Below are 14,516 nucleotides of genomic sequence, written 5' to 3'. Positions count from 1 at the left end.
GGGGCCTGCAGTGTGGCACCCAAGCCACACGTCTCTCCTGGGAATGACATGGTGCCTTGGGTGCCTGCAGGCTCAGCACTGCCTGAAACGGCAGCGTGGGACTTGCGTCTGCCCTCCGCCTCTCCCTCAGCCGCCCTACAGCTGAGGGGGGAGCAGCGGAAAGGCTCTATGCAGCGTTTCCCGCTCCGGCTGCTGGACGCACAGGCCGCCCCTGGCACCCGAGCGGCTAGCTACGCTGCTGGCTACAACAGGCAGAGAGGCAGGATCCTGCAGGCATCAACCTCAGTGGGCCCTGCCATTTCCCCACCATGCCGGGGGCTGAGAACAGGCTTGAATAGCAACAGAACCTTTGCATGCTATTTTATTGTTTCTTAGCAAGGAAACTGTATATATGTACTGGTTTTTAGCCTGCTGCAGCCAAACAAAACAAAATAAAAAGGTATGCCAGACTTTGTGTAGCTGAAGCGTTATATAATTATGCTGATTTTAATTAAGGTTGCTATATGCAACATTGAAAAAGCAAACAAACAAACCTCAAAACAAATTAGGCTGGGAATAATACCACGCTCTGGTCACAATGCATTCTCAAAATACTTCTGCCTCCAAAGGGTGAAAAGGCATTTCTGAGAATGATACATATGGTTTTGACATAACAACATACCATTGCAGTGGGAGAGGGGGGGAAACACCAAAGTCATGTGGTCAGTTTGCAAGTGCATTTTATTGTTTGAGGCAGGGTTAAAAAGTCCTTGATGTAGACAAGAAGAGATATCCAACCAGACTGAATGTGACAGAAGGTGATTTCAAACACCCCTGCTTTGAACTCCACTGCCATGGTCAAAACATGTACTTACGATTCAAAACAGCCAGTCAAATGTAAATCTGTACAGCTCGCGGTTGTTTTGGGAAAATGGGTTCAAGTTCCCCCCAAAACTTTTTTTTTGCATGTGTTAATGTCATACCAATTACCCTCAGGCCTCTAATTTTAAGCTTTTTGGGTCACGATTCAGTTTAATAACCAATTAATAGTTCCTGAAAATGGATTCCTCTTTTTGACCCACTGTAAAGCAATTCCTTTGCAGTCAACTCGTGGTATAGAATTCTCATGTTGATATTCTTCTACATTTTCATATATACATATCTGTATATATTAAAATGCAGACATAACATGATACCGGAATGGTCACAATCCTGATATACACATAGGAATGTAAGTGCAGGACTCACGCACTTGCATCCAAAATATAGGACTTTTTAAAAACTTAAATTGGCTCCCAATGTTAAACCTGGATTCAGTCTTTCTCTTGACCTATTGCTATGTGAACGTGGAAACGGAGCTTAATGGCACTTTCTGTATGTATGCAGATATAGATAGATAGGTCTGGTTAGTTAAGGTGTAGCCAAAATGCTGCCCTGTGGAAATGGTTGGATTTGAACTCCTGACTATTTGTCAGGGATTATGAGACCTGGAGTCCAACAAACATCTGGAATAAGTCAAGATCTGCTAACTACCCTGAGTGAGATGCTCCATGACTTTGTGTGGTATAAATGACTGCTATTGAAAGTATGGTAATCAGCTAGTGACCTGGTTTAGTACTTGCAAGCACTGCTTCCCCCTCCCCATACAAAAGTTAATATATGGGTGGATAAGACCATCCTTCACATAAGCCCATGTGATCTGCCTTTCCACACTGTGAGCATGTCCTCAACCTAGAATGTGAATGGGGGTCGGAACCAGATGTTACAAGGCTGCCACTGAAAACAGCAGCCCAACACCTTATCTGCCTCTCCTCTCCACTAGTAATATCAAGACATACGAAGCATACAATGTGAACGTCCGTCATACTTCCCTGCAAGTAGCACTGGTCGAGAAGGGAAACCCAAAACATGATCACGGTTTGTACTGCTAGGGGTTACAGAGGCAGGAGAAAGGGGCAGGAGATCTGACCTGGCTGTTTTCAGTTTCAAACACATGTCTACTGTAATGGCTACTTTCAGCCTGAGTCCGCTAACCCATTTCACAGAAGACTTTGTGGTCCCTCAGATGGTAATAGCTTTCATTACACAAACATGAGTTGGTTTTATATTTAGGGGATTTTATATCTATCCAAAAAAATAGAATATGAAACAATCCTTTCAGAAAACAATTTAAAAAGGTGATAGTTTTAGTTCACAAAAAGGCAAGAGGTGTGGTTAGCTCCATTTGGATCTATGCTGATGAGTAGTTAATAAACGGACTGTCAATACTGCTTAAGGACATACAGATACATCTTTTGTGGTTCTGATCTCCACAAGTTAAGATTAGGGGAGAGGACTTTGGCTCTTTTGTCCCTTCTCCTTTCCCAAAATTAATCCGGATCAGCAGTTTTTGTTGCTGTTTCCCTGCTCTTTCCATTCCTTCACTTTTACCTCCAAACCTCCTCTTTGCAAAAAACCCCCGACAACTATGAAACCAACTCCTGCCCAAGGAGCTTGGAATTAATATTAACACTTCCGCATGTTATCAAGTAATTTCCACCACACCTCCAGCATTTGAAATTAAATCACATTTCTGACAGCTTTTGTTATTTCCCCCAATAAAGAAACACAAAGCCACATACAGCATGGCTGCATTGTTTGTGCATCTACCATAAACACTTAATTCCTGAGAAAAAATAAAGGCAGGTAAGGAGGGGGTGCTCTTTGAAATTTCAAGCAGCAGCCAGGTTAACTGTTGTTGTTGTTGTTGTTGTTGTTGTTGTTGTGTGTGTGTGTGTGTGTGCACGCGCTCTCTCACACACATACACGCACAGTCACACGCAGCTTTCTTACTCAACAGGCAAGCTGTAGATAAAACAGGGCTGGTTTTGTTAAAAGCAGCTGAGCATGCTCAGTGAGGCCCCAGGTGTGACCTTTGCTCTTCTGCAAGCAGCAATTGGGCCAGGCAATCCATCATGGTGTTCTTCCTGTCAGGCCTGGTGCTTCGCTGCAGCTGTCTGTCACACTGGTGGATGGGACCTGCTTAGAGGCAATCATGTCAATCTCTATGTGACTACTCAAGCTAAAGCAGAAGGATGATTTTGACAGGTCTGGCAAAGTCAGCAGAAGGTACTGGAGGACTTTGGTTTACACAAGCTTTTTTTTTTTAACCCCTTTTAAAGATGTGGGTGAAGTTTGTGCTTTTGTGTGTGTTTGTGTGTGTGTTTGTGTGATGTGCGTGGCTAACGTGGATGGTTTTGCTGATGCGGAGTTCGCCTCAGAGCTGGTCGTCACGAATGAACCGGTTGCCTTCAGATTGCTTCCCGTAGTAGACGTAGCGGCATTTCCCTAGGACACCTGCAGCAGAAGAGAAACGAAAAGGTTAGCACTTAGTGCATTGGTGTAATGGTTGCATGTGTAAGGAGATGGGAGCAGGAAAAGGTAAAGCTAGGAATTCCGTTCCGTAAAAAGTACTGTATAAAAATAAGACACCCATCCATGTGACGATGAGAACAAAAAACTCCACTCAATATATTATGCAAAGAAATTTTAATGCCTCCCTCATCTCTCCCCTCCTCACTTTCTCATCCTCTACTTCCCCCACCCCTCATTAACTACAACCAAAAATGTCTCAAACTGACTGTAATTGATTGATAGTAAAGATGCCAAGACTTAAAAATAGAGATACTGAATGTACTTTTGTTACCTATGGAGAATCTTTCAGTAAACTGCTATATGCTTAACAGCTCTCAAGGTGGAGGAAGAAGCTATTGGCCTGGATTGGACTAAACTCCCCAAACTTTTATATATGTGTGAGTTGGAGAGCAAAACTGGGTCTTTCTGCTCTGCCCACTGTGGATATCTGTCCTGCAAGGAGTTCAAAAGCTTAGGATCAACAGCCCCCCCCAAAGGCTCCCTTCAAATACACTTAGCACACTTGGCTTGAACTTACACCATTGAACTCAATGGGAGACTTACTATTGAGTCAACATGTGTAGGTGCGCACTAGAAATACATTTTAAAATAAGTATTTTTGGAAGAGTATGATTTGAGATGCAAATTTTTATTTTACAATTACACTTATCTACTTATTTAGCTGCATTTTAAAAAAATAAATAAATCATATTAATGCAAGAAATTGGAAAAGACGTATGGGTGAATGGAGTAAAAGTGTCAGGACCAAGAAAAAGACTGATTTACCCATTCCTCAGCCATTTCCTAGGAGTCAGCATCTACGGAAAACCAGGCTTTTATCTTCTAGAATGTCATTTTCCCATGAACACTGTGGATATCATTACCCCTTTTCATAAGGCTGAATGTGCTTTCAGATTCTAAGTATCAAAATTTAAAGACCACGAAGTGTGTTTTTTATTAGCAATAGTTTTGTTTTGTTTAATTAGGAACATTCCTCAGACTCCTTTGGCAGACGGCACTGATAAAAGCCCTCTGCAAGGGCTGCCATGTTTCTCAGAAACTGGGACTAAGGCTGTTTATGAAAATCCTGGTGAGAGAGTGCTCTTTGATGAATGCCGGAGACTGCAGCTAGGTGTCAGCGCTTAGAAAATGAGGCAAGGACATGAGGTATTAATATTGTCAATGATCTCTTGACAGGAAAACAGATACTGCATTCACCATCAGATTTTAAATAGACATCAAGTGCGTTAATGACAAAAGGGCAGGCTTCAAACAAAGGGGGCTATCTGGCGGTGTGCTGAGCGAGTCTTTGGGCTGGCAATAACCTGATCTGAAAAGACACTGTCATGGCTACAGACAGGCCTGGAATTGTGTGCGGTGACAGAAAACAGAGATGCTGACAGAGATACCGGTGCCATATTATGCCACGTATATTCTAACACTGTCTCCAGCCCTAACGAAACCTGACATCCTTTCCTATCACTTATAGTATTCTCTGTGGTTCCTGCAGAAGATTTCTCCCCAGACATCATTACAAACTCCACTGTAGTTTTAAAGTTCCTGGCAGGCCTGTTCTGTCATGGAGGTTGGGTCCTAGAGGCCTAAGGATAACCTCAGTCAATCTAAATTTGGAGTTTGCCGCAGAAGTGCTCTCATTTTCACTGAGATCTCAGCTACTTGAGGTGATCTGAACGCTAAAGTGTGAGGAGCTGTCACCTTGAATAAAATCCTTAAAGTAAAGGCGCTCAGTTCCTGGGATGTTCAGCAAAGATGTCGGACAGTCTGGCAGCAAGAAATGAAATCCAGCTGCTGCTGCTCGCCTGGGGATAAAGGTGCTTGGGCTAGTGACAGTTAAAGTCAGCTGATTTTGTTTTATTTTTTTATTTTTTGAACTCCTGCAGCCTACAATTGTTTAAATTAACGAAGTGTTGTCTCCACCGAGAGTCCCTACCAAGACGCACAGCTGCGATTCGATTGCCGGGCGTATTGTGTACACACTTCTGCTCAGAGGGTCCTGATAAAAGCACAGTTGAAAATGGTGCCACGAGACTTTATTTTTATCATGAAGGTTATTTGTAAAACAATAGGCGTCCTTATAATTTAAATGAGGTGACAGTGATTCACCCCTTCTTCCCACATACACATAAAAAAGCCTTTCTCTCTCCCCCCCCCTCCCTTAAACACACACACACAACAACTGCAGAGAACTGTGAAAATTATAGGGGGCTGTGGGCTATAGTCAGAGCATTTCATGATCAGATACAGCATATGTGGATTAGGGAAACCAACCGCTTCTGTCTCTGTAGGGCAGTGTTTCCCAACCTTGTGCCTCCAGATGTTTTTGGCCTACAACTCCCATCATCCCTAGCTAGCAAGACCAGTGGTCAGGGATGATGGGAGTTGTAGGCCAAAAACATCTGGAGGCACAAGGTTGGGAAACACTGCTGTAGGGGATATAGCTCCCCTACCCCAGCATACTGTGTATGTGTTTGTGCGCCCACAATTTGTTCATTTGTTTGCACCTTCAGAAAATAATTCCAAAAACACGTGCTTAAAAAAGAGGGGGAATGAGACCCCCCCACACACACACCCTATTTAGTGGCATTTTTAATTAAAATATCCAGTGCTGGTCATAATAAGCTAAGGATATTTCCAATGCATCAGGAGCCGTGAGCTCCATTCAGAGCGGTCTCCCTGATCAGGCTCTTGAAAAATGACAACATGAGGTCTCTTGAGGGATCATCTTCCCCCAAATGAGGCTCCTAATTTTTCTTAAGTAGCCGCTTCCACCATCACCATAAGATGTTAAAACTATAATTATGAAAAAATTGCATTGGGAAGATTCATTTTTAAATACACCCTTTATCTTTTAAATGTTTTCCCTCTGCGGAATGGATGTTCTAATTATAACGGCTAAGTAACAATCTTGCAATCGCTCGCATGCACTGAGAGATCGGTCTCACTTGAACACTACATTGTAATGTCAGCACGATAGACCTTCCAGAGCTGGGGTTGGGGGGAGGGAGGACCAATTATCACCATAAATAAAGACACACATGCATACTAAAGCAAGTTAAAAAAAAATATATCATTGGGTGTGCATTGCTCAGAACTCTTGGATAGCTAGGTTACAATATACACATTTTTCAAGATGTGAGATTCAATTTTGTAAATTTATTTTCTTGACTAGTTGGGAGTGAAAAGGTCATGGTATATAGATACTCGTGTATGTGTATGTATGTATGTGTATATATATATATATATATATGTGTGTGTGTGTAATGTTTAGGAGGGGATTCCACCTTACCTTACTTAAACTTACAAAGCAGTTAAGGCTTTTTCATTCCTCCTCACCAGCAAATTGTTAACTTTAACAATGTCACAGTGATGCAAGGCTCTCTCCTCAGCTTGAAGGAAGGTGAGGACAGGTGACCTCACCTAGGCCCGAAGTCACCCCCCACCAAAGCAGGCTCAAAGCTTCTCAGAGCTTTTCGAAATCATTTTTCTCAGCAGTTAAAAAGCATTAGCTAAGCATCAGAAACATTCCACTTGCTGTAACTAAAAAGATTGCAACAAAGGTAGGGAACACAGTCCATTGTTTCTCAGGCCTTTCTGATGCCTTCTGGCCTTGCTAAAGAACCACATTGCAACTTACTTTCTGTCCGGGAACCATGCCAGAACAAGAGATTGAAACATATCTGAACACTCTGAAACCCCTTTCCTGGGAAGGGTGCCAAGAGTCCAAGAGTCCCAAGACAGCTTTCTGTTCATGCTCAGAGGAACTCATGGGGCAGGACTTTGGAAGGAGGAGAAAGGAGGAGGGAACTGGAAAGGGGTATATATGCTTGTGCACATGATTGTGAACTCGTGCATGCTTTTTGTGAGTTATCACACTTGCTCCTTCTACCAGTACATGGATGGTAGAAATAAAAGCCTTTTCTCCGAAACTATTCTTTGAGTGTCTTTTGACTCCCACTTCCCTTTCCCAGGCACAATATTTTTCCCACCCGAGGGCAAAGCCTCATAAGGCTACAAGCTTACCACGGGCTCTGCAATGCATTACAAGGCTATTTCCACAGCTTCCCACCAGCCACACTTCCTGGTGAGATCTGCTAAGGTAAGTGGCAGCCCCTTCCCACCAAAATCAAATAGATTTTTCTCTCCACCCACCTTGGGTGGGAGTAGGTTGGTGATTTTGCGGAAAGACATCTGCATTCCGCAACAGAGCAGAGTAAAATACCCAAGTTGCTGCTTATTTCCGAGGAACTAGGAGGGAAATTTCAGCCAAGTTCTCCCCTTCTGCCAAAGATAATCTAGCGAAATAGAACATTTTAGAGGATGGCAACATCACCTTCTGTACAGACAGGAGCAAGCGCCTCAGTGCAAGCAGCTGGTACAGACAAGAACAGCAGCAAATCACACCTCACCACCATGGCTGCAAGAAAGGCCTGGAGGTGGGGTGGGTGGCGGGAAGAAAGAGGTGAGATTGGAGTCAGCAGGGAACGCATGTTGGGAAAATCTGCAATGAAGATTATAGGAGGAGAAACATGCGAAGTTTCCAAACCAGGCCAGGAGAAGCTGCAATAATGCTCAGTTTAAACTATCAGTCAAGCTGATGTGTGATTAAATTCAGTCTGGTGTAAATGTACTTCAGAGTTCCCACTGCAACTGTGGATGAAATGTGTGTTCTTTTTTTCAAAAGAGAGGAAATAAAGGAGCAGGAGGGGGCAGAGATGCACTGCAAGCCTATTTTTAAATGACTAAAATTCTCACAGAATCTTTTCCCGGGTTGGGGGTGGGGGTGGGGAGTGGATTTGCCCAAATCCTTGGGAATAAGCAGACAAGCTGGTATGTAATAATAAGCTGTATTGTTCCAAGGTTGTATTATGTCACTATGATCTAGTCAGGCCACAGTCTAGAGGTTGCTTTATACGACCCAGGCTGATATATAGTTTAAAGCTCTCTAACACGTTAAGGAACTGAGCCATTAGGTTGACAGATTTTATTTAAAAAAAAAAAAAAGATTTCAGAGCTAATGTTTCCATTATGCATATCCTGGCAGTGGAACAAACAACACACTGTTCCTTAGATGTCATACTTCGTTTGTGTAAAAAAAGGGGGGGAGGGAGACAGGGAGAATCTCTTCCTCCTTGAATGACAGTGACATGATGACCTTTGATCTAGGCATATGCTATCTACAGATCCACTCCCTCTGGTGAAAATGAGCCCATTTACAGCATATTACCTTAAATCATTCAAAGTAGCTGTGACCCTTGGGTGTGAGTAGGTTGGTGACTTTGCAGAAAGACAAACGATATTGTAAACGATGACAAACTGCAATGTGGAAGGCCTTACTTACTTACTTATTTTCTTATTAAGAAGAGAGCTTGGGATGTTTGGTTTTCTAGGCTAACAGAGCTGGAAGAGACACAACAGCTGAATAAGGATTACCATTTGCCAAGTGGACAGTTGCTGTTTGGTGAATGCTCTTCTGCATTTACTCAGAGTCACATGCGATGTGCATGGAATCACTGAGTTAGCCAGTTGTTGTTACCAATTCTGCCAAGCAATGAGGATCATTTTTTGTACTTCCCTCCCCACTTCCCAATTTCTAACTGGATGTGGATGTGTCTTAAGAGTATTAAAATGGGCACCTTGTCAAGTGATGCAAATTACACTATGGTAAATGTCAGTTGGGACAGTGGTCATCTATATTCACCCAATAGGTCAGCAAATCCACAACCCACTCACTGGAGAACAACAGCTTGCTGTATCTACTGAAAGCAAATTAGAAGCAACGGGGGTGGAAGGAGGACTTTGAGTGAATGTTAGGGAAAGAAAACACTCTCCTAATTACATCAAGATGACTAGACATGATCATGGAATTTTCCCTCCTGGTAGCTTTCAGGAAAATTTTGAGCAGGCATTGTTTGAAGGGTGTGTTTGAAGGGTGCTTTAGGCACAGAGTACAATGTATTAAAGTACTGCTTAAGTAGTGCCAACTCCAAAATGTTCTAGGAAACCACCAAGAGGGGAAATTCCATGATCATGTCTAGCTATCTTGATGCAATTAGGAGTGTGTTTTCTTTCCCTAATGTTCACTCTCAGTTCAACTTCCAGCTCCATTACCTTGAGGTTGCCTTGAGTAGATGCATTAAAGCCATTGTTTTCCAATGGGTGGATTCTGATTCCATAACTGGATTGCACCCCAACATTAGTTAGGTCACATCAAAGGTACCACCACTCTTTTCTTTGGTATAAGTGAGAGAAGAAGAAAAGGAAAGAGAAACACAGAACAGAGGAAGAAGGGTAGGAAAAGACATTAGAAAATGGACAAAGAGCCACTTAGGATATAATTTCTTAGGCACCTAGAGGCTGTCCTAGGGACCATAAGATAGACCCAGTATACCCCTTTGACACTGGGGAGAGAGAGAGAGAGAGAGAGAGAGAGAGAGAGAGAGAAGGAGCTCTGCTGTCAAAGAGGGAGACCTGACTAAGTTCCAAAAAGGGGGTGTTCCAGGAAGCAGATGGGATCCAATGGACCCTGAGCCCTTCCAGTTCTCTGTTTATGCACACTTCTTAGCATGTTTAACCTCCCATTCTCCTTTCCTTTCCATTGTTTCTGGTGGGTAAAAAAATGTTGGTGAGGAGCTTAAACATTTTGTTGGTAGACTGGAAATACGTGGCAAAATGCAGAGCATTTCAAGTCAACCTTGCTAGCAGAGCTATGCACTGTGTCAGATGAAGCAGTTAAACTGCCATAGCCACCCCTATCCCACGTGGCCCAGTTTAGGATTCCAGCCTAATTTAGTAACAAATAAATAAATTTAAAAGTGAGCTCTCAGACCTGTTTTGTTCTTGACCTTCGCTACAGTATTTTAAAATTGCCAGCCATGCCCAACCCTGATATGGTGGCCATTGTAAGCATGAAAAGAAAATTGGCTAGGCATAACAATTGTGATTAATATTGAATTGTTTTGTAGATGGGTGAAAAAGAAAATTAGGATACATTTAATGAATAGGGAAATTAGTCAACATCTTAATAAAGACACTGAAATACTGGTTATATGTAATCACATGATATTATGAGGAGGGCTGATTTGAAGAGCCAAATGATTTTGATTGGTTCAAGATTATGACACTGGGTTGCGTCTATTAAGATTGCTGTGATCTTTTGACTGTTGAAGAAAAAACATGTGTGTAATATGGAAGAGTATTGAAAACATTGCTTTGGATATAGTTCTTTACAGCCTCCTTATTTTTGAGGCTGTCCCTATGCCTATTTGGAGAATGCATCATTTTCTTTTCTTTTTTAAAGATTTTTATTAGGGTTTCAACAGATTTTATCATAACAAACAAAACAAAGCAATACAATAACATACAATAAACAATATAACACACACAACAAACAAACAAAAATATATAGGTTCAATTCTTAATTTCCTGTACCTTACTTTCCCGACTTCCTCACATCTCCCTTTTCTGTATTCCAATTTCCAAATTAGTTTCAGCAAACTCTTCCATTATTTTAACTGATTTTAATGTTACTTAATTTCTTTTAAATTAACCATTGCCGCTATTAACCACTTATCTTCCAATCCCCCATCATTGATTAATTTTGCTATGTTTCTTTACTTATTACTTATAAAACATCTTTGCACATTCCTTTCAACTTTGTCACTAATGCCGCACTATCTCTATATCCTGCATCGTTTTAACATTCAAATAGTTTACAGTGTTTTTGCAGATAATCTTTAAATTTCATCCAATCTTCTTCTGTTTGTTCTTCTCCCAAGTCTCGGATTCTGCCAGTCATTTCTGCCAATTCCATATAGTCTATCAATTGCATCTGCCATTCTTCCAAGGTGGGCAAATCTTGTGTCTTCCAGTACTTTGCGATGAGTATTCTTGCTGCCATAGTTGCATACATAAAAAAGGTTCTTGGAGAATGCATCATTTTCTTTTGGGTTTCTGGGAGGTATACCTCCAGTCTAGGAACCTCTTTCTCCAACAGTGCTATGCTGTTGTTTTCCCATAATAACAATATACAAATGGGGGTGGAGAGAGGTGGCATTGCACCATTTAGGGCTGGGGAGCATGTGCACTGCATGCAAAAGATCTGGCATCTCCAGCCCAAAACAATCTCAAAAACATGCATTGTGAATAAATGAAAGAGTAGCCTAACTGGAAGGGGACGCGGGTGGCGCTGTGGTCTAAACCACTGAGCCTAGGGATTGCCGATTGGAAGGTCGGTGGTTCGAATCCCCGTGACGGGGTGAGCTCCCATTGCTCAGTCCCAGCTCCTGCCAACCTAGCAGTTTGAAAGCATGTCAAAGTGCAAGTAGATAAATAGGTACCGCTCCGGCGGGAAGGTAAATGGCATTTCCGTGCGCAGCTCTGGTTTTGGTGTTCTGTTGCACCAGAAGCAGCTTAGTCATGCTGGCCACATGACCCGGAAAAACTGTCTGCGGACAAACGTCAGTTCCTACGGCCAGTAAAGCGAGATCAGCACCACAACCCCAGAGTCATTCGCAACTGGACTTAACTGTCAGGGGTCCTTTACCTTTACCTTTTAGCCCAACAGGAGTGTAATGGGAGTTCAGAAATACCAAAAAATTCTCAGGATAACACCCAAAAAAGGCCCATAGGTACATGCAAGCACATCCTTATGTTCCCATATGACCTTCCCCAAACACAGCCCCCCCCCAATTGGATGCCTCTCCTCAATTGCCTTCAGCCTTTTTGAATTTTATGTGGCCTGGGCTGTTTTAGGAAAAGAATCCTCAGAAACATCTCTGCATGTGGCCGCTTTTATCCCAAATAAGGGCTGAGTTTCTGCAAATCAGGTAGGGGTCACTAGAGCATACAACTGACAGATGGCATAATGTGCAACTGAAAGAAACGGTACATGAAAGGGCCCAGTATACCTGAAGGAGCGTCTCCACCCCCATCGTTCTGCCCGGACGCTGAGGTCCAGCGCCGAGGGCCTTCTGGCGGTTCCCTCATTGCGAGAAGCAAAGCTACAGGGTACCAGGCAGAGGGCCTTTTCGGTGGAATGCCCTCCCATCAGATGTCAAAGCGATAAATAACTACCTGACATTCAGAAGACATCTTAAGGCAGCCCTGTTCAGGGAAGTTTTTAATCTGTGATATTTTAGTGTATTTTTGGTTTCTATGGAAGCCGCCCAGAGTGGCTGGGGAAACCCAGCCAGATGGGCGGGGTACAAATAAATAATAATAATAATAATAATAATAATAATAATAATAATAATAATTATTATTATTATTATTATTATTATTATTATTATACCCCAGCACATCATATCTCATTGGCAATGCAAATAGATAGTGGGCAGAACCAGGCCAGGTTCTGAAACACACAGCACCAAAGATGAAACAAAATTGTATTCACATTTGACTGATGTAACTATGTAAGTTTACGGTTAGCATTAATAATTATAGCACAAGACATGTTGCCTTGTTGTTTCCAGTGGGATGGAGAGCGAGTTTCCAAAGCTAAGAAATCTATTCCCACGTTAGCTGCTATGCCTCTGAAGTGAAGGTCTTGACCACTAGAGGGCAGCATTAATTTGTCAAACTAAGAGGCCAAAGCCAGCAAGCGAAGTATTCTTTGAGGACAATTAAAGCAATCCTGTTTACTTCCTTTGCAGTCCACTTTATGTTTTGTAAGGATCAGTGGTTTGAATTTATAAGTGCAATGCTTTCAGCCTTCTGCATTGAAACTTGACTTCTGTGAGGCTGAAAAAAAATCCCACTTACCATCAATATGCGGGCAAAGCTGACAGTAACAAAAATACAACCGTATCTTGTGTAGTCCAAGGAGAAAGATCAAAGGCGTGTGTGTGTGTTTTAACAGTGGCCACCAAATTGTAGCCGAATAAAATGCAGAGGGCAACATTTGGGTCAGCAATTACTACTGAATTTCACCGAAAGCTGTATTTTGAAGCAAAATTTGAAGCTCCCGATTAAAAGAAATACCTGGGAATTTTGAGAGAAGCAAAGTAAGTATTTAGATAAGACTGAGCACCATTTCTCAGGTAGGTTCTGCCCATGCCCACCTGACATTTGTTGAAAAGGGAGATAGCTGCCATAGAAATGCAAGCAACTGCTTTGATGTTCATGTTATTTCCGCCATGTGTGATAGGACATACAGTAGTATTTTATTGCGGAGGAATTCCAGAAGATCAACCCTGTTAGTCTGTTGTAACAAAAACAATGAAGTGTCTTGTGGCACATTAAAAGCTAACCAAGTTTCAGAGGCAAAAGCACACTTTATCAAGCAACATCTTTTTTAAAAAAAATTTTTGGAGGGGGGACATCTTGTCTTTGAAAGCTCATGTCAGGATTAAGCAGTTAGTCTTTAAGGTAAGGTGCTGCAAGACACTTGGATAAAATTTAAACCAATTTGTGTTCTCCTTGTTTTTGTCATTTTTGCATGTGAACATTATGAAACCTGTTCTATTTCTGCATTTAGAAAAATATATGCACAAAATACTTATCCGAAAATATATCTATTTACACTGCATTCTTTACACTGATTGCCCTTTAAAACTTAAGAAACAGCAATAATAAACAATAGCTACTCCAATTTAGATCATCCGATAAATGACTGTAAAATCTTATGTTTATTAGAAAGTAAGCCCATTGTATTCAATAGGATCTACTCCCTAGTCAGAGTGTTTAAGATTGCAACACAATTTTAATTCTAAATACAGTGGTTCCTCAGGTTAAGTATTTAATTCGTTCTGGAGGTCCGTTCTTAACCTGAAACTGTTCTTAACCTGAAGCACCACTTTAGCTAATGGGGCCTCCTGCTGCCGCTGCACCACCGCTACACGATTTCTGTTCTCATCCGGAAGCAAAGTTCTTAACCTGAGGTACTATTTCTGGGTTAGCAGAGTCTGTAACCTGAAGCGTATGTAACCTGAAGCGTATGTAACCCAAGGTACCACTGTACTGGGTTCTGAATTAGTTGTGAACTCTCAGGAAAGCGTTTTTTGGAATGTGGTGAGCAGCTCACTGAAAAATTAATTCACTGTGTACCTGAAGTGGGGAAAGCAACATCTATAGCCCCTTCCATGCATTAATCACATGAAGGGGACCTACACACTGAAAGGGGAAAG

The 14,516-nt window shown here is 42.0% G+C and overlaps 1 protein-coding gene across 1 annotated transcript in view; it reads right to left on the bottom strand.

Moving 5' to 3' along the window:
* Nucleotides 1-702: 702 nt before the first annotated feature.
* Nucleotides 703-14,516, bottom strand: part of LRMDA (leucine rich melanocyte differentiation associated) — a 741,312-nt gene continuing 727,498 nt past the window's right edge. Inside the window, 1 exon segment of the mRNA XM_083738575.1 lies at nucleotides 703-3,315. Coding sequence (XP_083594701.1) covers nucleotides 3,236-3,315 — 80 coding nt within the window. The 3' untranslated portion in view covers nucleotides 703-3,235.

This window comes from Podarcis gaigeae (assembly GCF_964106915.1).
Source record: "Podarcis gaigeae genome assembly, chromosome: 5".
NCBI classification, from domain to species: domain Eukaryota; kingdom Metazoa; phylum Chordata; class Lepidosauria; order Squamata; family Lacertidae; genus Podarcis; species Podarcis gaigeae.
Note: the sequence above shows the minus strand (reverse complement) of the source record. Positions and strands in the feature narration are given on the sequence as shown.